This window comes from Penicillium cataractarum, assembly GCF_028827025.1.
Source record: "Penicillium cataractarum strain IBT 29864 chromosome Unknown utg000009l, whole genome shotgun sequence".
In the NCBI taxonomy this organism is placed as follows: Eukaryota; Fungi; Ascomycota; class Eurotiomycetes; order Eurotiales; family Aspergillaceae; genus Penicillium; species Penicillium cataractarum.
In genome coordinates, this window is record NW_026622745.1 from 3,816,352 (window position 1) to 3,840,708 (window position 24,357).

The window sequence follows — 24,357 nt, forward strand, 5'->3', positions numbered from 1 at the left end:
TATGGAAGAGGAGAGGTATGAGAAGAAGCGTAATGCAAAGCGCTAGAAGTTGAGAGACGATCGTCCGTAGGTGTGATTGGCCCTTCGGAGCCATCAAAAGCAGATCCATGACTCGAGTCTGGGACTTGCAGAGTAACAATCGTCCTAACTGGAAGGTCGTGTTCATCCGATGAAGCAGAATGGCTTGCAGAGTTTTGATACCGACAACTATAGCTGTGCTTGGCGCATCTGGAGCAGCTCGGTCTCAACTCGTCGCACTAGAGAATACAATCAGAACATAAGAAGCCAACCCATCTAACCGAATAATGACCCACCTTCTTTCTTTGCTGCTTGCATCTCAAGCAGCCAGTCCTAGATTTTGCGTGTGCTCTTCGGACTCTCAGACCTGTCGCTTGCAGATCCGATCGGGTCGTATCGCTAGGCATGTAGTCGTTTGCGCGGGGCGATAGGAAAGGGAAGTATGATCGTACTGATACGGTAGGCGTTACTCTAAAAGCTCCGAGCGTATTCGTCTCAAAGGCTTAAGGACCCTTTTTCAAGGATTGCGACGAGATTTAGAACTAATTCTCCTCGGGGCTTTTGACTATCCTGCTGCGAGGCTGAGCGGCGGCCCCCAGCCCCACTTGCGCTGAGGATTTGGAATAACGCTTTAGAATGAACCAGCTGGTGAATACGCTTTCTTGGCGTAATCGAGTACCGGATCTGGAGCAGAAAGTTTGGTTTGTCGTATTCGACTGTGGAAATTTGGGGGCCGATCATAAGCCCGCCCGTATATACTGAGATGGATTCTTTGTCTTTGACATACAAGCTGGTCTACCTCATGACTTGTCAAAGACTAAATAAATCGACCTGTGCATATTGCCGTCAATCAATTGGACATCTAAAGAACTCTGGGATAGTGGTACAGACGACTTGATTGATAGCAGGATATTATCAAATCCGACTGGGTCTTTCTCTCAGACTTATCGTTTCAACATTCGACGAATTAACCATCTATTTCAACAGACTTCTCCAGACCCTACCCTACAAGGATCAGGATCAAGCATTTCAATAGGATATTTCTTTCTTTTCTGTCAAAGCCCCAGAATCCGCCCACACCAAGTCTAGGCACAATACTATATCAGAGGCAGGAGACACGGGGGAAAACGTGATTGACGGGAAGGATATCGACACGGTCGGCCAAGGGGCGAGATAAAAAAAGAATCGGGACGCAGAAATCGGGCGACACGGCTTGCAGACAATGCGGGAAGAGTGCGAAGCAGAAGGAAATGAATCAAACCAATAAGAAAAACCGCCTAAATACAGATCGCTTTGCCTTTACCGGGGGCCAAGCTTGGCCAGCGCGCGAGCACCTTGTTCTTCCCACTCCTGCTTGGATACCCACATGTCGTCCTTGTCGGCGATCTATTGCATGGATTAGCTTCTAATTTGACGAAAAGAGGAATGTGGTGATAATAACATACCAGGTTGGCGAGGACAGCACCACCCAGGAAGACCATGTGCCTCCGTCGTGGGGGATCTTCGATGCGGACCTTGAATTTCTGTGGCTGTGTTAGTTCTGACAAGGCGAATAGTTTGATCGGACTCGTAGTTTCGTAAACATACGTTCAGGCGCTCTGGGTTACCACCCAGGACTCGGGTGAGCCAGAGCTGCTTCAGCTCCTTCTCCAATCGCGAGGGCAGACCAGGGTACATGCTGCTACCACCGCTAAGCACAATAGCCTTGTATAGACTGGATCGAATATCGACATCGGTGCCTTGGATGGTGTTGAAGAGCAGCTCAGCCATACCGGGCTGATCAACATCCACCAGGTGAGGCTGGAAGAGACACTCGGGGGCCTCGAATCGCTCACTGCCGACACGAATGACACGGCCGTCGGGGAGGGTGTAGGACTCCACCAGGACGGTGGTATCCTCGGACAGCTTCTTGTCCAGCTCGAGGTCGTACGAAACGTAGCAAAGCTTCTCCTTGATCTGGCGGACGGTCTCGAAATCGGCGGTTCGGTTCAGCGCATAGCCGCGGCGCAGGAGAAGGGCAATCAGGTTGCGGGTGACATCACGACCAGCAACGTCCAGTCGCTTGATGTGGTGGTTCAACACGGTTGACTCGTAAACGGGAATAATGTGTGTCACACCGTCACCGGAGTCGACAACAACACCACTGCTCAGACCTAGACACGACACAATCAGCACTTCGACCTCAACCTGCAAGTGTTTCCCGCCGGGGCAATTCTTCCATACCCTGGGCATACAGTGCCAGCACCGCCTGGATCGCCACATAAACACCTCCGAAGTTGTATCCCTCCAGCATGACCTCGGCCATCTGTTCACGGTTCTTGAGCGGGTTCATCGGTGGCTCCGTAAGGAGGATCTTCCGTCCCGTAGGATCGATCTTCAACTTGTCGTAAAAGGTGTAGTTCCACAGGTGTTGCATGTCATCCCACTTCTTGACGATACCATTCTCCATCTAAACCATCCCCGCAAGGGGTTCATTGTCAGCAACACGCTCGTGCCTGTCCTGCCGAGAGGGAGGGGGCGGGGTATTCAAAGGCGAGGCCACGAGGGTCCTATCCGAAGACACACGTACCGGATAGCTGATCTGAAGCATCGACCGTGCGGCGGCAGCTTCCTCACCACACATGATATCCTTGACCACAATGTCGCCAGCCTGCTCCTCCGTTCGCAAGATAGGCCGCCCCACTATCGAGGGGAACTGGTGCTCTGGGAAGTTCTAGTGAAGGCGAAAGAGTCAGTTAGATACTGCAATCGTGATGAATCGGTGTGCGACATACCTGGCCAGCATATCCGACCTTGAGGAAACCGGTTCCTCCGTCGAGCACTACAGCCTGTTAGCTTGGGGAACTGGGAGAGACACGCGGTCGGCTGGGGTGAGGGGAGGTACCAATGGGCACGTCCGCCATGATGAACGAATGTGAAAAGCAAGCGCCGTGGAAGGTTGTTATAAGCACTTATCTCCAAGGCGAGGGCAATTGGAAGAGGGGGCGCGGAGGTGGAGGTGTTGGGGTTGGAGTTGATGTCGGTAAGTCGAGTTACTGTCGCCTGGGCATCATCATCGTTATTTACGTGACCGTACCGTACCTCTTCCGCTCCCCGCATTTGGGGCGCAATGGGGATAAAGTCAGTCTCGTTACATAACGTGACTGGGTCAATAGCAATTGTCAATCCAGACGTAAATGGCTCATTATTATAGGGATTTCCAGAGCAATCCAAGTCCGTCTCAAATAGATAGAATGAATAATTTGATGAGCTTGTTGGATTTGTTGAGCCGCCATAGTGGTAGCCTGAGGCAGCATCTCTAGTTACTGTGGGCGGCTATCCTGCACCTATCAGACACGCAGGCAATCAGACCCTAGGAATAGTACAAACTCGGGGTAGTCGGGGTGCTCAAATCTAATCTCATCCGAGAGGATATTATCGGCCCGATCTTCATTCATTCTAGTTATCAACTGTAAGAGAACTACTAGCCTCTTTAGTAGACGTCTACATCTCCTATCGGCCGATTCCGATCCCCTCGGGTAAGGAACACGCTCCACCTCTTCACTTCTGCATTGAATCATCAAGAAGGACTCCTACACACTAATCAATTGATTGATAGGTATCAATTAAGCTTAATAAACCAGTGTGGGCTCCTCCAACAGATCTCAGAAGCCATCCTGGTGATTTACCATCAGCAAGATAGTTCCACATCACCGGCCCTTCCCGACTCAAAGCACCCAGCAAGGAGCCAACGACACAATGACACAAATCGGCTGGGTATGTTAGATCTAAATCATCCGCATACCACTTGTCCAACTCTTCATCGAAAATCGAAAGCTAACGTATGAACAGTATGGCCTCGGGTCCATGGGCCTCGCCATGGCCAACAACCTGCAGCGACACCTCGCCGCCAAAAAGGCCCTGAGCCTACTCTACACCAACCGCACTATGTCTCGCGGCAGTCCCCTCCAGACTCTAGGTGGTATCCCAGAGCCTAGCTTTGACAAGCTAGTCTCCCGCTGTGGAATCATCTTCACCATGGTACGCATCACGCAGTCAACACTAACCCGACGTTGTACCTCTCTAATCACATCATTCCCAGGTCTCCAACGACACAGTCCTCCAAAGTCTGATCTCATCAGCTGTTGACTCGGGCCATTCTCTCAAGGACAAGATCTTTGTAGACTGCTCGACCGTTCACCCCGAGACTGTTAGCTCGGCGGTGGCTCAGCTCAAGGCCAAGGAAGCCTCGTATGTCGCGGCACCCGTGTTTGGGGGTAATCCTATTGCCGTTGATGGGAAGTTGGTGTTTGCTATTGGTGGTCCCAGGGGTGCGACTGAGGTTGTTAAGCCACTTATTCAGGATGTTATGGGTCGGAAGGTTATTGAGTGTGGTGAAGATGCTACAAAGTCTTCATTGTTGAAGATTGCTGGGTATGGTTTCTCACTGTGGATACTGCGCGTGCTGAAAATGGGGGTTTTTGCTAACACATTCATGCAGAAACATCGTTACTGTGAACATGATGGAAGCCGTCGGTGAAGCCCAGGTTTTCGCTGAAAAGACCGGCCTTGGAACCGGCCCCATGGAAGAGTTGATCGGTGAGGCCTTCGGTCCTGTAGCCGGTGGATATTCTAAGAGGTACGTATTATGGAGCGTATGCGCTGCGAAAACCAGATACTAAATGTGGACTAGATTGACTACTGGCGCCTATGCGCCACCCTTGGACGCTCGCCCCGGATTTGGCGTCTCGCTTGCTATCAAGGATGCCAGGCACGCTATGTCGATGGCCGAGAAGCAGGGAGTCAAACTTCCTGCTCTTGAGCTGGCTCGCAAGAATATGGAGGCGGCTCGTGAGTATGCTGGTGAGTGTCTCGACAGCAGCTCCATGTATGGAACCTTGCGGCAGCAGGCTGGCCTTCCATTTTGGAATGAGAAGAGTCGGCAAGAGTAGATATCCTATGCTAGATTGCGAAAAATGTGTGTACCACTACAATAGAGTGATATTACTTTCTTTGAAGTATCTTTTGTCCTTATGATCAACATCGAAATATAAAGAAACCAAAAACCCCAGCCCGCTAATTGCCCCACCCATCCTAACCATCCGTGCTAATTGAAGCATTTATAAATTCCATATCGGAAGAAACATCATTAAAAGAGTTTATCAAGCCCAACACCATGCACCGTCTCACAACGACATGCCCAAAAGAACAGACCGAGTCCAGCTTGGTCCCCCAAACGCCAAGGCCAACTATATCGGAGTCGAGCAAGGCTGTTTACCCGGCTCCGGTCTGATTCGCGTAGTGTCTACCAATCCAGGATACGCCTCTGCAAAAAGTGGACCCAGTGACCAATTGTTGATGTTCCGCATGTGCCGTTCAAAGACTGGGTTGATGATAAGTTCGTCCGAGTCACCAGCCGATAACAAGCAGTCGGTGGCTTCGTATGGCCAATTCACGTCCATGCCCCGTGTGAATGGGATGAACCAGTTCTCAAACGGATAGTCCCGATGAGACGTTACAAGCCGGTCCCGCATTCGAGGCCATGGGACGTAATCCATCCACGGGGGGTGGGCTTCAAGAAGCTGTGTGGGACGTGGAGTGAGCCACTCGGGGAGTCGATCGTAGTTCTCCTGCGTGGGATAGATTTGCCAGCGCATCAAGAGGAACATTGTGTAAAGTACGGCAACCTGCACAGGGAGAGCGGAGATATCTGGGAATGTGCGCAGAATATCCGTAAAGACTTTGGAGAGAGGATGTGATTGCGCACTCTTCTCTGGGTTCAGCAGTGAAGAGACACTTGGGTAAGGTGGTCCCACGAGCTTCTGTCGAGGAATCCCTTCCGCGGCTTCACATTGCCGGTTGTGAAGGAAGTCAAGCAGTATGCTATCCAAGGTACATGTCGGTGCCGAATTTCTTATAGGAGTTGCATACGCCGGTATTTGACCGGCTGGATAGTTCAGCGACTGCATGAAGAGCGGCGTTGGCGAGGGTTGAGCGGAACGGAAGTTCTCTGAGTTGGTGCGTCGCAGCCGCTCGACTTTGGGGACATTTTGTGAAGGATCGAGAAGGAAATTGAATCCAAGCCGCTCCTCCATGCCCAGGTCTAACCCATGAGCAATATTATGCCGTTGGGAGTCCAGCGCAGCACGAAATGAGGCTGGCTGGAGGGTTCCATTTTGACTATTTCGTCGACTGCCCGAAGCCGATCCAGAATGTGTGGGGGAGGGCGTGTCGACACTGGTCACAGACTCGGCATATAACCTATCGCCTTGTGTCGTAGCCTGGTTGCTTGTGTTTATGGGGTCGGTCTCGGGGAAAGGAGGGGTATGCGATACTGGCGGGACCGATCTCGGTTGGGTGAGGAAGGAAGCTAGATCTGTTGATGTCAGTCAAGGTCCCCAAATTCCATAGATAGCGGTGGATTCTACCTGAAGCCTCTGGTTTAGCTAGCAAGGGTTGTATCATATCCATGACGGATTTCAGGGATTGGCGAAGCTCCCTATTCTCCGATCGGATGCGCTCATTGTGCTGTAGTGCAGCCTGCAAGTCTAGGACCGGTTTCTGTGATGCAAGATCCCGAACCTGTTGTTCTAGAGCCTCGATATGAGACTTTGTGCGTTCACGAATCGCACGCTGTGCCTGTCGGTCATTCGCACGCTTCTTCGCCAATTGATCGGGGGTGAGATTGGCCACGCCTCTGGACGAGGTACTATTCAGCTTGCGCTTCCGCCCTGCGGTCGTCGGCCCATTGCCCTCGACATTCTCAGTGATAAGGCCCTCTGCACCCAAGGAAGTCGACCTGGAGGGACCGGGTGAATCCTCCGTCTTAGGAATGGTGGTGGTTGGATATGAGGCGCCCTCGATCATCGCCTCGATCGGCGGCGAAGGCGCCGCATAATTGATTGATCCGCCCAGTGCGCGGTTGGACATCGCCTCATACACGCGCGCGCTCATAAAGCTCGCAATTGACGGCCATCCACGAAGAAGGGGGAGAATGAGGGATTATTAGGGGGCTCAGCAGGAGTCGACTAGTCGAGTCGAGCACAGGAACGGGCATCCGGGAGGACGTTTGGAGTTGGGGGTGGGTCGAACCTGAGGAGAGCGTCGGTTCCAAAGATTTGGGGCCTGCAGAGTCAGCTTTTACCCAGTTGACTTTGATTTCGGCAAGTCGAGACTCGGGCATTCCCCGCAACCTTGTAACGACCGTTTTCCGGAATTATCAATGATTGCCCTTTGGATGATAACTTTAATTACCATCTTCGCCATAGGTTCATGGTCCTCCTGTACAGTAGCCACTTCCCCCAACACAGCACTCCTCTCGCTCGCGATTTGCAACGAGTCATGGAAATATTCAATGATCTGCGGAGTCTAGGAGTCTGAGGCTCAGACACGCGACGAGCTCCACTTCCATTCCCCAGAGGAAGAGACATGCGGGCTCCAATTATTTGAAAAGTCAATTCTAGAGTTACGCACGAGGTCCAGCTTAAAAAACCAACATGTTCCATATACTTTCGATGCAAAAGGTACAGTAGGTCATCATCAAAATACACTTATCGCATAGAAAAACGATCATGTATACGGCCGGTTCATCCGAACGGAACTATGCAAGAAATATAATGACAATAATGAAGGGAAAAAAAGAATGGTCATGTCGATCATGTGTACAAGGATGCGAAAACATTGCCAAAAATAATGAAAAGCACAAAAAGGAATCAAGAGCCCACCAAAACTCCCTGGGGATAAACTGAAGAAGGTCGGCAAACCCTCGCACCCAACACGAAAACGAGAAGCCGGTAAGAAACTTAATGAGAGTGCCAAGTCTATTGATTATTGGATCATATGGCCCATTTTGGAAATCTGCCGAAGAATAACCCTGTTAGCAAAACGTGATTCCAACTGCGCACATAATTCAATTGTCCAACGGTCCTTCGATTAACCCCCCTGTCGTCTTCGTTGGAAAGGAGTATCTTCGGCGAAACAACTAACCTTCGTTCTCAAGTACCCTTCAATCTCGGAACTCTTGATCCCGCGTTCCCCGCCTGTCCGCCAGGCCAAGGGGATCATAGGAACTCGCTCCTTTACCAACACTTCACGGTTAGGGCCTTCGATCGCCCGTACCTTATCAGGGTTATTCGTAAGCAGGCGTACGCCGTCCGGATTCACATCTGCGCCGCAGCCAAGATCCATCAACATCGCCGTAGCCAAGCCATAGCTCCGGGCATCGGCCGGGTGGCGCAGCAAGAGATTCGCCTCGACAGTGTCGGACCCTAGATCTTGTAGATTGTATGCCTTCAATTTCTCACCCAAGCCAATGCCTCGGCCCTCCTGTCGTAGATAGACAATCACACCTCCTGCAGATTGTGACCGCAAGGACTGTGTCTCGGGCGGGGCATCCGACGAAAGATCCTCGACCGGGAAGGACATCAATCGCGCAGCTTCGTCCAACTGTTCACCACAGTCGCATCGAGCTGACCATGCCGTCTCGCCCGTATAACACTCCGAATGGATCCGAACCAGCGGGGGTTCCATGCGTGAGCCCGACGCCGATTCCGTGTTCTTGTCATCATCGTACCAGCTGCTAGTTCGTCCGGGGTGCAATTTGCCAACATATGCACCTCGGATCATGCGGTCCATCTCCGTTTCACCGGGCCGAACACGATCCAAACTACGACTGCGGATATTGCATCCAAAGACGATAGCCAAGTGCTCCTTATTATCAATGTCATTGTGGTAAAGATGCAGGAACATCTCCGCACCGTTGGTGGTGGGGATACGGGCCCGAACGATACATTCCACGTTGGGCAACTGCTCTAGCAATTTGGGTGCTTTCTTGTGTTCTCCCTGGTGTCGAATACTCGCTGCTTGGCTGTCGTGCAAGAACTGTGTGGGGTTGGAAGTGAGGTTCAATGTGCCGCCGGGAGTCGCGGGTGGGGTGAATGCGGGCGATAGAATCGAGTTCGGCAGGGCAGGAGTCTGTTCGCCTGTCGCGAGGCCACTTCCCTGACTCTCATCGTCGAGCCGGGAGTCTGGTCGGCCGGTCGGGACAGGAGAATGCGGGGCGAGTTTGGGAGAGGCGTGAGCCGGGAGATTCGCCATTGCGACGGTTGGCGAGGAGGAGGGTTACTTCGGAGAGGACCTCGGAGATCAATTTGAATTCGTCAAGAATCGGGCTCAAGAAGAAAATGGCATCCAGGGAAATCAATCGGAATTATTGCGGTGGCACCGAAACTCGCATGGCGTCAATTATTCCCTCGGCCCCGGATGGATGAGGGGCGGCTGACTCATTCCAGTGTCAGTGCTTACTCTAGCAGCTTCCATCGCTTATGCGAGGGTCCCGATAAGCGCGGTCTGGATGCCGGATAACCGCAGACGAGTTTATAGTACTACATGACGGTCAAATAAGGGAGTTTTAAAATAGAAGAAACCTTCGTTTAAACAGTAATCTTCATTTCTTTATTCATAGAGGTCATTCCCAGGACCAGCACGTATCCCGTTCAGTCACCGGGAATCCCTCAAACTCCAAGTAGCGCCTCGCTAAGGGTATCATTATCACATCAGATCATCGAACTATTGCTGGCGCTGGCCACCCAATCTATTTGTTGGGAATGTCCAGTACAAAGCGTCGCTCGGTTTCCATCTCCTTGTCATCTTCCTCGCCTTCAAACTTGAGGCGATAGGTATCTTTCTTGGAACCCATCACCTCTGCCCGGTAGAAAGTGGTGGTGTCGGGGTATCGCGCAAGCACCTGCTTACCAACGGGGAATGAAGGCAAGGGGGCACCAGCGTGTGGGATAGGGATGAGAGATGAGGCAGTAGTCTTAAAGACAGCACCTTCCTCGCCATTTTCATTGGGCTCGGGGTCTTGAACATCGTACCATCTATGGCCAGCCGAGTTAGTTGCAGGTGTTCATATAACTGTAATAGAGTATGAACGCACCGTTTCTTATGCCCATCCCCTGAGATATTCTTGATGATGCACTGAATGCCCTCGCCTTCTACTCCCTGTTTATTCTTGCTATGCTTGAAGACGACCAGTGCTCCAACTACGAGCAGACCGCTGCGCTCAGCCATAGTGCCTTTCGTCCCTTCAGACCCTTCTTCAATCTTAACTGCAACCCCATCACTCCGGCCATCGCGCGCTTGGTTGCTAGACACACTCGTGCTTCGGGGTACTCCGCCCTTGGAACGACTGGCTTTGTCCACACCCGAAGCACTGGGTGAGTCGGTAGCCGAGCTCTCGATTTCGCTTCGCTTCTTGCGAGACTTATTCAGGGTGGACGATCGATTTGGCGGAGCTTCTGCTTCTGATGCTTTGCGGAGTGCAGTCAGCAGCTCCAGGTTCTTGATCACGTCGCAAGGCTCATCCTGCATGATCGAGCGCTCTTCTTCGCTGAACTTCTGGCTTTGCCGTAGCCATGTGTCGAGTTGATCGTGTTCTGACATTGTTGGTTCTAAGCAAGAAAGATGGTTAGCTACGGTCAATCAAGAAGACAATACATTCGTGTTCGGGGACATGGCCGTCATCCCCGCACGGGAGACGATCGACAAAGGGCGGAGCTATGTAGCTCTGGAAGCCATATAAGCAGGTATACTTACTGTTGCCCTCGCGAGTAATCTTCTCTACCAATGTCTTGATCTGCACTGACAGCGATGCTTGCTGGTCAAACTTCTCTTTGGACTTGCGAATGTCCTGGCAGATCCGGGTCCAGAGCTCCATCTCCTCGTTGTTGCCAAGCCCATTGTCGCGGGGGCGTGGGCGATTTCGAGACATAGTTTCGTCTGATCAAATATATTGTCAGATGCGTCAAGTATGTCAAGCACCGATAGAAGCGAACGAGCTCGCAATGCGGAGAGGGGATAGACTTCTAGTTGAGCTGGGGGAGGCGGAGAGATGCGACGGCGATAAGCCCAGGGCGGTCGGCTACCCGCGCGTCTAAATCTTGGCGTCGCGGAATAATCGCGTCTTACAGATCATTCTGGTCTACAGTGAGTACTAAGCGATCTGTATCTAAATTTCTTTTCATATGGTATAGCACAAATTCAAAGGCCAAGCATTGTATTTGCTTCTATTAAGCTTAAATCCGAATGCGGTAAGAGGACTATAGAGGGGAGCTGTGACTAGACGGTTGCGGAAACTGGAATCGAGCACGTGTTGAGAATGTCCGAATTGGGATGTTTGGGTCGTTCAATTTCGTCGGTATAAAACTAGATCAATCAGGACTTCCTCTTTGAGTATTCTTTGTCGGTACAGTCCTTGCAGAAACCCTTGTTGGCCACGGACCCTTGGTTGAATCGCCCTCACCGAGAGTCTTGGCGGGGACATTCTGCGTAATAGAAAACCAGTTACACGCCCCTCATCTTTTTCCCCAAAACACATTCTCCAAAAATGCAGATTCCATTGCTTCGGCTGCAGTGCGGTAGGTCCCGAATTCTTTTAATTGTACGCGCATTTGCTAATTCTCCTCTTTCTAGGCGTCAACAGCTACGATTGGGGTAAGTTTGGATCAATACTCATTGAATGCCCCGCACTAACCTTCGTCATAGGCAAGGTCGGCCAAGAGTCGGCAGCAGCCCGCTATGCGGCCACGACGGCGGCCCCGGATTTTGCGATTGAGGCTGAGAAGCCCTATGCGGAGGTATGAGTTTGCTCTTTACGGTGCTCTAAGAAGAGTGCAATAAATGCAGAGGTGGACATGCTGACCGACGTCACAGCTCTGGATGGGCACTCACCCCTCTCTACCTTCCAAGGACGTCGAGACCCAGCGGACACTTCTCGATCTCGTTCAAGATAACCAGGCGTTGATGTCAACGGCAATCACTGAACGCTATGGCGGACGGCTACCATTCCTCTTCAAGGTGCTCTCCATTCGCAAGGCCCTGAGCATTCAGGCCCACCCCAACAAGAAGCTGGCCGAGCAGCTCCATGCTCGAGACCCGCGCAACTACCCTGGTATGCGTGGATATTGGTGGGATCTAATTGATTTAAAGATGTAGCTGACCCAGTCTTCCAACTCGCAGATGATAACCACAAGCCCGAGATGACCATTGCCATTACGCCGTTTGAAGGTCTTTGCGGCTTCCGCCCCTTGGCCGAGATCACCCACTTCCTCCAGGCTATTGAGCCCCTTCGCAAGCTTGTCGGCTCTCGCGCCGCCAGCGACTTTGAAGAGATTGTCAAGGGCAACGAGGAGTCGGATAATGAGGCGGTTGTGCAGCGGAACAAGGATGCGCTTCGCTCATTGTTCACCACGCTGATGGAGTCTACATCGGAGAATATTGAGGCTGCTTCAAAAGAGCTTGTTTCTCTGGCAGAAAACTCGCCTGCTAGCTTTGGCACCCTGCCTGGCGAAGTTGCGACCAACCCTACCAACCCGGATGAGTTGGCTGCCATTATCCGTCGACTGGATGGACAATTCCCCAACGACATTGGCTCGTTCGTCTTCTTCTTCCTCAACTTCATCAAGCTGTCCCCCGGTGAGGCCATGTTCTTGAAGGCCGACGACATTCACGCCTATGTCTCGGGAGATATCATCGAGTGCATGGCCTCGTCTGATAACGTCGTCCGCGCTGGCTTCACACCAAAGTTCAAGGACGTCGATACTCTGACCAAGATGTTGACGTACTCATATGCCCCGATCGAGGAGCAGAAGCTCGCGCCCACCGACTATCCATATGCTATCCTCAACGCGACCGCGTACTCGAGCGCTTCCTCTTGCATGCTGTACGACCCTCCAATTGAGGAGTTCAGCGTTGTCAAGACGGATTTGAACCGCACGGGCGCCAAGGTGACCTTTGACCCAGCGGATGGTCCCAGCATTATCATCTGCACTGGTGGCAAGGGCCGGATTACCGTCGGTAACAAGACCGAGGAGGTCAAGGAGGGCTACGTTTTCTTCGTTGGAGCTACTGCCGAGTGCATTATTGAGAACACTGGCAGTGGAGAGGGTGACGATGATGTTTTCACGACGTACAAGGCATTCTGCGAGCTGACTGGTAAGGAGGATATGGTCAATGGACACTAGCGCTCCGTCTTCTAATTCGGGACTATCAATAGGCCGTGCCAGTGTGAGTGCGAACCTGTGATATATCTCGTCGAAAGTTGGATGTAATGAGGTTGATGTTTGTAGCTGCGCTATAAGTAGGTCTGACAATGACTGACCACATACAATACACGAGGCTCTACACTCTCAAATACCAACCACCTGCAAGTTCACTTCTACGGGCGGCCAATACACCGAAGGCTTGCAAATCACGTAGACCTTAATGCCAGGCGCGCAGTACTTCCACCGGATCCGGACGGGATGGATGGCATAATCCATTCCGACTCTTGGGCTCCTAATATTGCGGGGATTGGTTTTAAATCTGACCTGGCCTGTAGCTCGCTCTCCTTCAAGAGACTTCGTCACAGCTTCGGGGAAGCTGGATGGGCCGAAGTCTCTCCGGTCCATTAAACGAGGTGCTACGAGCTACAGCTTAAGGTTATCCCCATTATCACAGATAAATCGAGAATGTGCCTCATCGCCGGCATTTAGGCGGCCCCACAGGGAAGCAGCCGAGACCGAGGCAAAAGGTGGAGATTCTGCAGCTCCAGAAAAGCGGGGAATCATCAGAAAGAAAAAGCGCAAACGCTTTGACGACTGGACTCAATCCCTTCTTTTTTAGATTTACTACAGGAGAAACCCTCTCCATTGAACGTGATTCTCAACCCGTTTGCCTGAGAAAGTATCTTGCAAGTCATCATGCCTGGTTCCAAGGTCGTGCAGGTGCCCCAGTTAGGGTTCTGGGAGAAGGCAGATCTCCCCTTCATCCAGGCTTCCGTGGTTGTCCAGGCTTTGTATGCTGCTATTACGGGGCTTTTCCGTGGAAAAGCCAGTCCCAGGAAGTATAGCCACCATGTTACTGCGGCCGCTATTCGCGGGATGATTAATCGGATCTCTATTCGTCAGAAGCAGTATGTTTTTGTTTTCTTTTTTGTTTCGATAGTTGACTTGGGACTGTCGCAGAATAAGCGTCCGGTACCTAAAGACCTGAGAATTAAAGCTGACAGGTTCATCGTTGTATAGATATCTCGACCCGACTACGCCGCAGACATACCATGCCGTGATGCAGCGCAGAGGCCTCCAGCCCGAGGTAGTCGAGCTCCCTCACGACACCGAGGGATACTGGCTGGGCAACAAGAATGCAAAGAACGTGATTATTTACTATCACGGTACGTCTATCTCTCCCTCCCAATCCTCCATATTTACCGTGTACACGTGTAACCCGATCTCCATCGGGGAGACCTTCCAAGCCGAAAGATTAATCTAAACTCTGTGCAACCACAGGAGGTGGCTTCGCCATGGCTGCCGGCGCCACACACTTTGATTTCTGGCTCGACCTCCTCCAAGTCATCAACGAGAACGGTCACGACATCGCCGTGTTTTTCCCACGGTACACACTCACCCCGCACGAAGTCTACCCAACCCAACTGCGCCAGTCCGTCGGTGCACTCCAATACATCCTCACCGACGCCGGACGAGCTCCGTCTAACGTGATTGTCGGCGGTGACTCGGCTGGTGGTAACCTTGCCATGGCGGTGCTGCTGCACCTGTCCCACCCGCATCCTGATATTGATCCGGTTACCTTGTCGAGTCCACTGGCGGGCGTGTTTGGGTATGCGCCGTGGATTAATTTCAGCCATGATTGGCCCTCGTTCAAGGAGAATGTTTATCGGGATGTTCTTACTGATCAGGCGCTGTTGAGGTGGTCGAATGCTTATCTGGATGGGAAGCAGGGCGATAGTTGGAGTGAGCCGGATCGTGCGCCGGTCGAGTGGTGGCAGGACGCGAAGACGGAGCAGATCTTGCTGTTGGCCGGTGGTGATGAGCTTTTGCTGGGTCCTATTGAGTCTTTTGCGAAGAAGGTCAAGGTACGTTTAGTCCTGGCTGGGTTGATATCGTTGCTGTGGTCTGTTGCTAATGTATTTGGCAGTCGGCTTTCCCGAATACTACGTTCGTCGTTGGATACGACGAGTCTCATGATGCACACTTGTATGTCGAAGCAGGCTCAAAGGATGGTACACAGACCAGCAGAGAGCTACGACAATGGATTGCTTCTCGTCTGTGAGCTCAACTTGAGGAGAAGATGTCTGATTCAGGGCCATGCTTGTCTCGATGGATTGATGGGCCCAATGCACATAACATGGGATATTTCAGGAGTTAATACACACGTTTCATATTTGACAACCGGCGATAATATTCGGTCTAGCCCTGATAAGATCATGTAGAGGCCGATGCCAAGATCGGTCCTGTTCGTTCTGTTAATTCCCCTCGTGTTCCCTACTGTTAGTACTAAATCTAAATCTGGTGAGGTGAGAGGTGACGATGAAGTCAGTCAGCACCGATTGCTTCTATCGCAAGATTTTCCCTTCCAGTTAAGCAGCTCTGAAGCCGTACGGTATTACCATCAACCTGCCACGACAACGCAAGGTTTGGATACATGACCAACATTCTCATTCTCTATAGAGCATATATTATGTATTTTGAAAATCACTCGGCCCAGTTGGCACGGTAAAATAATGAAAAACAGGATGTTGCCAGTAATTGCTCTACAATAAGCAGGGGTCATGTCAACTCATAACAACGCAGGGTACTCATGCACCTGGCTCCAAATAACAGGCTTCGCAAGAAACAAAGATAGCACTTTCCAAATACATCTCCTCAAACAATCTATTCGTCTACGAGGACACCTTCGGCGAGTACTTGGCCGCCGCGGCGTCGAAGAATTCGCTCTTCTCCTGAATGTCGGCGAGGAGGGCGTGGGAGGGCTGCACCTGTTGTAGTCGGCTATAAAGTTATGAAGTTAGCATAGCCATCATTGAACTGGGAAAGACGTTACGTACGCCTCCAGGTCTGCGCTGGGCTTGCTCGCCAACACGTTCAATACGATGGTGTTGGCAATCAACTCTGCGTTATCGGGATATTGCTCCAGGGCGGTGGTGAGAGCGGCCTCGGCTTCGGGGAGACGACCGAGATGGAGTTCGGCCACGGCTTGGCCGACAATGGAGAGGGCGGCGGAGGTGCTGGGGGCAGAGGCGAGCTCTTCGTAGACGTAGAAAGCGGATTGGTACTTTTCGCCACCCTAAGAAAGGAACTCCCAGTTAGTTTAATGTTGGACAAGGCTCCAAATTGTGCTCGGTATACGTACAACTCGCATGCCAACCCAGGACTCGGCCAGGTTGACGAGCAGGGAGTCCTGAGCCCAGCGCTTGGCGGCCTGGACTTCCTTCAGGGCAAGATCGGTGCGGTTTTGCTGGAGATGAATCTGAACAATCAAGGCGACACTAAATTTCCCCAGAACCCCATTAGTACTCTGACCGATCCCACAGAATCGCAACATAGGGACACCTACGCCTCCAGGTTACCCTGGTGCTTGGACAACAGCGCCAAAGCCTCCTCACTGTTCTCATTGGCCTGCAGCACTGTGCCGGCAAGGACTTGTACGGTGGCATTTTCGGGGTAGTTCTCGGCGAGGTCTTGAGCGAGCTGAAGGGCGGCGTCGCTGTCGCCGGCGGTCTGCTGGGCCAAAGCCTTGGTGGCAGCGAGGTCGGGGGTATCCTCTTCGGTGGAGACGGCATCAATGACCTCCTCAGTCTGACCAAGGGCAATCTGAGCGCGGAGCTTGAGCACACGGGCGGGGAGTTGGTTCTCGGGGGAGAGGGCGGCAGTGTCGAAGTCGATCACGGTCTGGTATTGGCCGGAGTGGAAAGCATTGTGAATGTTGAGGAGCTCTGGGAAGGGTGTCAGTGGATTGATAGAGGGTCTGCAGATATTCCAAGTAGCTTACCGCCCTCTGCTGAGAAAGGATCCATCTTGTAGTTAACGGGGATTGGAGATTTGGGGGGGGGGGGGGCTAATGAGGGATGCGGTGTTGATGTCGGGGCGCAATTGCATGTTGGCGTTACGGCAGAATAGGCAACTCGGCCGATGGCAAGTAGGCCGACCGCCTTTTATACTTCAAATCAGCGACGAAGAAGTTCTCAGTGGGAACTGGGATTTCAGGGCTTTGAATGCTTGAATAGCTCCGTATTTGATTGTAAGTTAATGTACATGAGATTATCGCAACATGAAACTATAGTATACCCAAAACCATCATACTGAAAAATATCCAGGGTAATGACGTGAACCTGGATATACATAAATCAGTCCATCATAAGAGTTCCCCCAAACCCATTTCCTTCCCTTTCCATCCTCCTCAAAAGCTCAACTTCTTTCTCAATGTTCGACAAGTCGCGGCGCCGTGGGCTGCCGCTTTCCGAACCTTGTTGGCAATCAATTTTCCAACATTTTGGGTGTTTGCCTCCACCGAGCTAGCCATGGACGATGACGAGTCCGAAAAGGCGTAAGCAGAGGGCTCAACGACTGGGTCGATGAGAATTGGGTGATAGAGAATAGGCTCCTCGGGCGGCGCATATTCGTACATCTCGGCGTGTGGAACCGAGCGAATTCGTTGAATTGAGAGTCGCGAGGAAGAGTGATGTTGCTTCCGGGGCGACTGGATTTGGTCGTGCAGGCTGAGCAGTGAGTTGCCTGCGAACTGTTTGGGGTATGGAGGTAAGACCTCCAGTTGGAGTTGCTTAAGCTCGATACCCTCGAGGCTGTCGTTGTCGTCATTGACATCGGCGTGAAGCTCGATGTCGTCGTCGGAGAGGGGCTCAAAGCCTTCGGTCTCCCAGGTGCCCATGCTCTTTTTAACCCAGGTAGTCACTGATGACTTGATAGGCGTTGGAGCAACCAGTGCTGGGACAGTGACATCGAGGTCATCCATTGGGTAAGATGGACCTCGGGAGGGAAGAGGGAACCGGTGAAGATCACTGGTTCTTATGGATGTGTCAGTACAGTCGATAATAAAAGCATAGACTTTACTTACCTTGGATCAAAGAATGTTTTGTCTGCAGACATAGCATCAAGCCAGTTGAAGGCGGCTGGTGCGTGAGAGTGGATGGCTGAAAAGGCGGACATGGCGAGTTTCCTCAGTATATAGGTTGATATATAGAGTTGTTGAGGAAGAGGAATAAGGCATGGAGAGCTGTATAAAGCTTACGCCAGTGACCTCTGAGAGGTATTCAAAATGTTAGATAAAAGATGTGTGACGTTTTGGTGAGAGATCGCCAGGTGGGAGGTGCTTTGGAGAAGATACAGAATGAAAAGTTGGGAGAGAACTTGTCAAGCTAATGAAGGAAAAGCTCGCAGAACTACTATTCCCTTTACGAGAAGCCCATACTTCCAAAATAGGTCAGAATGTCTCGTTGAGGAATAGTAAGGCCCTAATTAGGACCGACTGGTACTTTCCTCGACTTGGAAGTGCGGCGATGTCTATCCGTGGTTACCATCACGAAACCCAGACTTTGCACTTCATACTTGACTACATCCAGCGATTGTTGCGGAGATAGATTGCTACTAGCCCAAATTTGACCAGTTTCAAGAAAAAGATTCGGTCTAGGCTTTACGAGTTGCTGGCCACCGGCTTGATACAAAGCGGCGAGATCACCCGAAAACCAGCCCTAAGGAATCATCAACTGGTACTATACTAAAACGGGCCTCTGGAATGATTCTTCGTATCGTTATGGCATCAAGCCCTTCCTAATCCTGGTTCAATAGTTCTGGTGGCTAATCTTTCTTTGTATACTTCATCGTACATGGTAGCGTCGATGCTACGTAACCTGGGATGACTTGCCACATAGCGGGAAAATTGCTCGTAGGAGATCTCCAAGGTAATAGTGAGAATATTCATACCTATGTCCGCTTCCTAGCATATGAGTTCTAGAGATCTCAAGCTGAATACTACGGATTTCGTTGGTCGGGAAGCCTGTTGCTGATTTTGCTCAATCTAGACTGGCGGGTATTTTAGCTCTAGAATGGCGGATACTAGAATAAATCTCTTAATAGTTGTGGGCTTCCTATGTTCTAATTCGATACCTAAACAATTACTTTCAGTCAAGGAAGAGATTGAGCCCCCGTACTTGCAAAGGATGCTATGGAGTATTTGTCCACGCACACAGTAGAAAGTCTCTCTGTGCCATCCCTTGGCCCGGGAGTGGTTTCTAGGAGCCCGGGAGAAGAGACTCACTATACGAGTATAGTTCAAGATGGTGATTGGTGCATTTGGAAGCGTGAAATAGGAGAGCACTTCTTGAGCACTTTCAATTCGTTGGCGATACTACTGGATAAAATGCTAATGCTACGAAGTCCTTCTTTATTACGGGAGACATCAAGTGCCATTCCCTAGATTTCATGTTTGTTGGATGGTCTAGTTAGTTCTGGGTTCTTATATCGTACCAATCGCATATTTGATTACCATGCCGCTCATGAAGCCAATTTCAAATCGTTCTGATACGACCTAGGTACATCATTAGAAAAACGATAGCCAAGTATTGAGTATTCTAGTTTTGCATGCATCTTATGGTTATCCTCAATGTGTCTGTTGTCAATATTGATCTTCCCGTCTTCGAGTCGGAGATGAACTGCCGTTTCTGTGCTACATCGTAACGCTGGGTTGGAGCGGGGATCGAGGGAAATTCCCCGAAGCCACCCTAGTGAGCAGTAACTCTGTTATAAGCTAGTATCTTAATTTGAGTGATAGCTGTATTACAGGGGTAGTACAAAAGTCTACAGGATGTAGGCTGTTCACCTAGAAGGGAACTAGTCGAACCCGCTTTACCCGATGAGGATGCCGATGGTGGGGACTCATGAGGCTGTAAAGCTAAACTCCACAGAACTAACATCATTTGGTTGCCCGCCGCAAACATTTGATCATGGAATTCTCCGGTGTCGTTGTGTTTGCTTGTTGATTTGCTGGGTTGTGGGCTTCAATTGAGTCATTTTCCACAAGGAAACTGCCACCTCCCACATCCCTCCGCTTGGTGGCACTATTTAAACCGAGCAAACTGCCCTCGCCTCATCACTAACAACCAACATCCACATCCATCCTTCAACCATCCATCACCATCATCCTCATCCTTATCAAAGTTTATCTCGGGCATCACTCTCGGGCATCATGGCTTCCACTGGGGCTCTCCCTCAGACCCTCAAGTCCATCACTGCCACCAAAATCAACGAGCTGTCCAAGCAGCGAGTCCTATTCGACAAACGCAAAACTGATATCCTCGCGGCTGCAGATGCTGCCCCCGACCTGCGTACCCGAGCTCGCGTTCTTTTAGACGGCCTTTCCCGCCTGAAAGGATATCCCAAGGACGCCCTCGATAAAGACGACTTGGATCTGGAGGTCAGCTCTTCGGACAATGACTCGGAAGATTTGGAAGTCACCTCGCCAGGTATGGGTCAGTTATACCAAGCGGACCACACCAATATTCGCCGATTCCTTCTCCAAGGCCGTTATGACCCTTCGATCTCGGACTCTGCCTTGAATGACTGGATTGCTCGACTGGAAAAGGATCTACGCTTTTTGGAGCTCAAGCATGAGCATGCTTCATTCTACAGCAAGCTGGTTACCGAGTGGCTTTCAAACCTGGACGACGCGGCTGCATCTCCCGATGTCGACCAGACAGATGATGCGGCTTCTGCCAAATCTGACGCTGGCTTTGAAAATGTGGGCCGGACAGAGATGCATGAGCAGCGTGCACAGTGGGAGTCTCTGGTCTTTACGACTGATACCGAGGTGAATGAAGACGCCATCAAAGCTTACCTCGACGAATTATTCAAAAAGACCAAGTTGTCCCGTCAGGCACTCAAGGAGCTTCGTGAGAACCTTCGCGGGTTCGGCACCGAACTGGCAACTAAGGGGGAGTGGCTGGACGTCGAGGAGCTTCAATGGGTGTCCAAGGCGCTAATGAAGACCGATCTGCTCAGTGCCGAGAAAACGACTATTCTCAAGGAATTCATGCGCAACAAAGAAGTCTTGCAGGAGGTGGCAGATGTTCTCAATATGCGTCTCGCGTCCCTTGACAGCTGGTCCTGGGGTAGTGACGGCATTCCGATCGAAATGCGCCGCCAACTTAACGGTAAATACCGCGTTTTCATGGACGAAGACCTACTCGACAGCCTGTTGTTGCAGTATCTAGGATCCACATGGGCTGTCCGGCTGCACTTGGCGTTCAAGTACTTTTTCAGTTCGCAGGCATGGATTTCGGTACATGAGGACATCCCAAAGGAAGATATTGAGAGACGCAAGTACTTCCTTGGGAAGGCAACAAATGTTGGTGACTCTGGCATCAATCAGATTCGGAAGCGCACCTACGGTGACAAATACTTCATGAGTCAACTGCCCACTTCCCTCGAGGAGGGTGTTCGAAGCTACGACGACAACTCTCAGGTCAAGAATGCGTTGGATACCAAGCACTCACTTCTCCATCTGTTGATCACTGAGTCTCTGATCTACAAAGATCGGCACGGCGATTTTACTGCAATCCGGTCCGATTACCAGTGGTTTGGCCCCTCTTTGCCTCACGTCACAGTTCTTACAGTCTTGGAATACTTTGGCATCCCAGAGATGTGGTTGAACTTTTTCAAGGTGTTCCTGGAGGCCCCGCTCAAGTTTGTTCAGGATGGTCCCACTACCTCAACCCAGATCCGAAAGCGTGGCGTCCCGATGAGCCACACTCTTTCAGACGTTTTTGGCGAAGCGGTTCTGTTCTGTATGGACTATTCGGTCAATCAACATACCAATGGTGGAGTCTTGTATCGCCTACACGATGACTTCTGGTTCTGGGGTGCCGAGAAAACCTGCGAGACGGCCTGGGTGGCGATGACTCAGTATGCCAGGGTCATGGGCCTGAAATTTAAGGAGGAGAAGACTGGCACCGTTCACATGGGACAATCTGGGGACAGGAAGGATTCCGTTCTCCCGTCTGGCGAAATTCGCTGGGGTTTCTTGATTCTCGATGCAGACCAAGGCAGATTCGTCATTGATCAGGCGCAGGTGGACCAGCATATCGAAGAGCTTGACCGACAGCTCTCATCTTGCAAGAGTGTCTTTACCTGGGTACAGGCATGGAATGGATACTTTGGGCGGTTCTTCACCAACAACTTTGCGAGACCCGCCATGTGTTTTGGCCGCGATCACATCGACATGGCAGTCTCGACGCTGAGCCGTATCGAGCGAACTCTCTTCAGCAAAACTTCCAACATGACTTCCGAGAACGGAACCAGCGTCACCAACTACCTGCGCTCTGTCATTGCTGAACGATTTGGCATTCACGGCCTGCCCGAGGGATTCTTCTATTACCCCGTCGAACTGGGAGGTCTCGGACTGCTGAACCCGTACATCCGACTCCTTGCCATGCGTGAAAACATCAAGCAGACGCCCCAGAGACTCCTCCAAAGGGCCGCCCTCTATGATGAAGCTGCCTACCACGTGGCCAAGGGACGCTTTGAGAAGCAGGGCTCGGACTTCCTGAAGACCTGGAAGGACAAAAATGGCGAAGCCCTCCCATTCATGTCGCTGGAGGAGTACACACGGTACCCCGAGACATACAGCTTGTGCCTTCAGCAGGCATACGAAAAGCTGATCGAGGTGCCGGAGGAGCGGAGTGTGGCAGCCACCGCGAGCTTCACCAAGAATCAGACGGGGCTGAAAGGACCTAGGGGCAAGGCAATCAAGCCAGGCCCGATCTCGGCGGTCTGGAATAAAATGACTCCCTACTGGCACTGGGTTGCAGAGCTGTATCATGATGAGATGGTGCGCACCTATGGAAGTCTGGCTGCTGTGAACCGGGAGTTCATGCCTCTGGGGGTTGTGAAGACTCTGAAGGAGGGGCGTTTCAGATGGCAGGGTTGACGGGAGAGTTGTTCAGACACTGATTACATGTTTACGACAAAATTGATACCATAATGATACCCTATGTAGTTTCTTGACAAAAATTTACAAGTGGAACTGACAATGACTGACAATCTCCTTCCCAAAGTAGTAAGTAGTCACAACTTCCTCCCCGAGAAGAGACAACCTCCTCCCCGGGGTAAAGAACAAAATATTGATAGAAAAGCCGGGGCGTGCGACATAATTTGTCAACTAAAACACTGATCAGAAATCTTAAAATATTCTAGAGACTCGTAGAGGGATGTCTTGAGAGGTTGATTGGCGAAAGTGTCTCTCTGGCTGCATTGACCATGCAGTAATTGCTTTTTCCGTCCGGCCTGAAAATATACAAGGAAATGGGACGCGTCGATCTTAATGATGGACGTAAAGTCATTGGTCAAGAATACGGCATTGCATTAGCTGGTCGATCTTCTTAGGGGACTGGGATTGTCGCTGGGCGTGCAAGACCATGCAGGGTCGCGCTTGGTTTACAGGTCAGATCACTACATGGAGCCTCATGATACGAGAACCTCCAGCCAGAATTGATGCAAAATGTCGGCTTCTGCTTGTTTGATGGCCTTGGGCCCCTATTCTCTGCATTCATATATTTAAGAGTCTTGTCGAGCTGCCCTGCTTTTAACTGTCCGCTTTTTTTCTGATAAACTGATCAACCCTTGGCGATCCCCTTCTCTTTTCTCTCTCATTTTTGCGGTTCTTTTTTTCTCGGCGTGGGATACTGTACTCTCGCAGAAAGTGTGCTCGATACTCGTTTCAAGAATGTATTCATTCAACCCTGCAACGTACACGACCGGAGACGACTTTATAGGATACTCCACCCTGGATAATACAAGTTGGTCCACTGTCCCCATGCTACTGACTGGGAAGATACCTGTGCTAATACAGCTTCTTAGTTTACCCGAAGAGTTGTGATTCCCCCCTCACTTGGACGACGAACAACAACTATGGTGGCTGTGGATCAACGGCAGGACCTTCATCTGTGATCCCAACTGGCTGCTACAACGATGAAATTATAGAGTACCCAGGGCACAATTCAATTTGGTATGGAAATAATTTTGAAGGGTTTTTCCCACCTACAATATACTCACTTTCATTCGCAACTTAGTGATACCACGAGAACATGCGGATCAAGGGAAGTCTTCAACAAAGTGGGCGATATCAGCGCATCGTGGACGGAGTATAACTGCTTCTTCAACTGGTATGGAGAGACCTTCTATCGTACCTTGAATACAACCACTACCGGTGAGTCCAAATAAAAAATCCATACATACGTGATCTCTATGCTAACCGTTATCTTTCCCATAACGTAAGCCACGCCCTCTTCTACCCTGCCCCCGAACACAGACGCCGGAACGATAACGGGTACATACACTCCGACCAGCACTGGCTCTTTGTCCTCGGCCACGCCCACAGACAGCCCACTCTCGAGCGACAGTGGTGGCTCTTCACTATCAGCAGGCGCAATCGCAGGCATTGTGGTTGGATCTCTGGCTGGCATCCTGATACTGATATCCCTACTACTCCGGCGGAAAATTCTTGCTTGCTTTGGAT

The 24,357-nt window shown here is 51.1% G+C and overlaps 11 protein-coding genes across 11 annotated transcripts; 5 read left to right on the forward strand and 6 right to left on the reverse strand.

Moving 5' to 3' along the window:
• Positions 1-1,317: 1,317 nt before the first annotated feature.
• On the reverse strand, positions 1,318-2,921 carry N7496_011988 (actin-related protein 2; the record flags this gene model as incomplete). Its single annotated transcript, XM_056704901.1, has 7 exons — positions 1,318-1,404; positions 1,464-1,541; positions 1,606-2,171; positions 2,242-2,467; positions 2,588-2,731; positions 2,793-2,839; positions 2,903-2,921. 7 exons carry the CDS (start codon positions 2,919-2,921, stop codon positions 1,318-1,320), a joined length of 1,167 nt encoding a protein of 388 aa, XP_056550861.1.
• A 1-nt stretch (position 2,922) lies between these two features.
• N7496_011989 (uncharacterized protein) lies at positions 2,923-3,156 on the forward strand (the record flags this gene model as incomplete). Its single annotated transcript, XM_056704902.1, has 1 exon — positions 2,923-3,156. One exon carries the CDS (start codon positions 2,923-2,925, stop codon positions 3,154-3,156), a length of 234 nt encoding a protein of 77 aa, XP_056550862.1.
• A 600-nt stretch (positions 3,157-3,756) lies between these two features.
• On the forward strand, positions 3,757-4,949 carry N7496_011990 (NAD(P)-dependent oxidoreductase; the record flags this gene model as incomplete). Its single annotated transcript, XM_056704903.1, has 5 exons — positions 3,757-3,774; positions 3,850-4,038; positions 4,100-4,431; positions 4,499-4,636; positions 4,691-4,949. The coding sequence occupies 5 exons, from the start codon at positions 3,757-3,759 to the stop codon at positions 4,947-4,949; spliced, it is 936 nt and encodes a 311-aa protein (XP_056550863.1).
• A 297-nt stretch (positions 4,950-5,246) lies between these two features.
• N7496_011991 (bZIP transcription factor) lies at positions 5,247-6,951 on the reverse strand (the record flags this gene model as incomplete). Its single annotated transcript, XM_056704904.1, has 2 exons — positions 5,247-6,373; positions 6,426-6,951. 2 exons carry the CDS (start codon positions 6,949-6,951, stop codon positions 5,247-5,249), a joined length of 1,653 nt encoding a protein of 550 aa, XP_056550864.1.
• A 978-nt stretch (positions 6,952-7,929) lies between these two features.
• N7496_011992 (GTP cyclohydrolase II) lies at positions 7,930-9,093 on the reverse strand (the record flags this gene model as incomplete). Its single annotated transcript, XM_056704905.1, has 1 exon — positions 7,930-9,093. One exon carries the CDS (start codon positions 9,091-9,093, stop codon positions 7,930-7,932), a length of 1,164 nt encoding a protein of 387 aa, XP_056550865.1.
• A 496-nt stretch (positions 9,094-9,589) lies between these two features.
• Positions 9,590-10,768, reverse strand: N7496_011993 (SAGA-associated factor 29 family protein; the record flags this gene model as incomplete). The annotated part of the gene is made up of 3 exons (XM_056704906.1): positions 9,590-9,875; positions 9,935-10,448; positions 10,594-10,768. 3 exons carry the CDS (start codon positions 10,766-10,768, stop codon positions 9,590-9,592), a joined length of 975 nt encoding a protein of 324 aa, XP_056550866.1.
• Positions 10,769-11,383: 615 nt separating this feature from the next.
• Positions 11,384-13,019, forward strand: pmi1 (mannose-6-phosphate isomerase pmi1; the record flags this gene model as incomplete). Its single annotated transcript, XM_056704907.1, has 5 exons — positions 11,384-11,414; positions 11,470-11,490; positions 11,542-11,633; positions 11,710-11,947; positions 12,016-13,019. The coding sequence occupies 5 exons, from the start codon at positions 11,384-11,386 to the stop codon at positions 13,017-13,019; spliced, it is 1,386 nt and encodes a 461-aa protein (XP_056550867.1).
• A 717-nt stretch (positions 13,020-13,736) lies between these two features.
• Positions 13,737-15,102, forward strand: N7496_011995 (putative 6-hexanolactone hydrolase; the record flags this gene model as incomplete). Its single annotated transcript, XM_056704908.1, has 4 exons — positions 13,737-13,948; positions 14,061-14,206; positions 14,322-14,905; positions 14,968-15,102. 4 exons carry the CDS (start codon positions 13,737-13,739, stop codon positions 15,100-15,102), a joined length of 1,077 nt encoding a protein of 358 aa, XP_056550868.1.
• Positions 15,103-15,712: 610 nt separating this feature from the next.
• Positions 15,713-17,996, reverse strand: N7496_011996 (putative Coatomer subunit epsilon; the record flags this gene model as incomplete). The annotated part of the gene is made up of 7 exons (XM_056704909.1): positions 15,713-15,821; positions 15,878-16,116; positions 16,183-16,318; positions 16,387-16,765; positions 16,822-16,981; positions 17,296-17,854; positions 17,905-17,996. 7 exons carry the CDS (start codon positions 17,994-17,996, stop codon positions 15,713-15,715), a joined length of 1,674 nt encoding a protein of 557 aa, XP_056550869.1.
• Positions 17,997-20,031: 2,035 nt separating this feature from the next.
• Positions 20,032-22,770, forward strand: N7496_011997 (uncharacterized protein; the record flags this gene model as incomplete). Its single annotated transcript, XM_056704910.1, has 1 exon — positions 20,032-22,770. One exon carries the CDS (start codon positions 20,032-20,034, stop codon positions 22,768-22,770), a length of 2,739 nt encoding a protein of 912 aa, XP_056550870.1.
• Positions 22,771-23,748: 978 nt separating this feature from the next.
• N7496_011998 (uncharacterized protein) lies at positions 23,749-24,280 on the reverse strand (the record flags this gene model as incomplete). Its single annotated transcript, XM_056704911.1, has 2 exons — positions 23,749-23,799; positions 24,095-24,280. The coding sequence occupies 2 exons, from the start codon at positions 24,278-24,280 to the stop codon at positions 23,749-23,751; spliced, it is 237 nt and encodes a 78-aa protein (XP_056550871.1).
• Between the last annotated feature and the right edge of the window lie 77 nt (positions 24,281-24,357).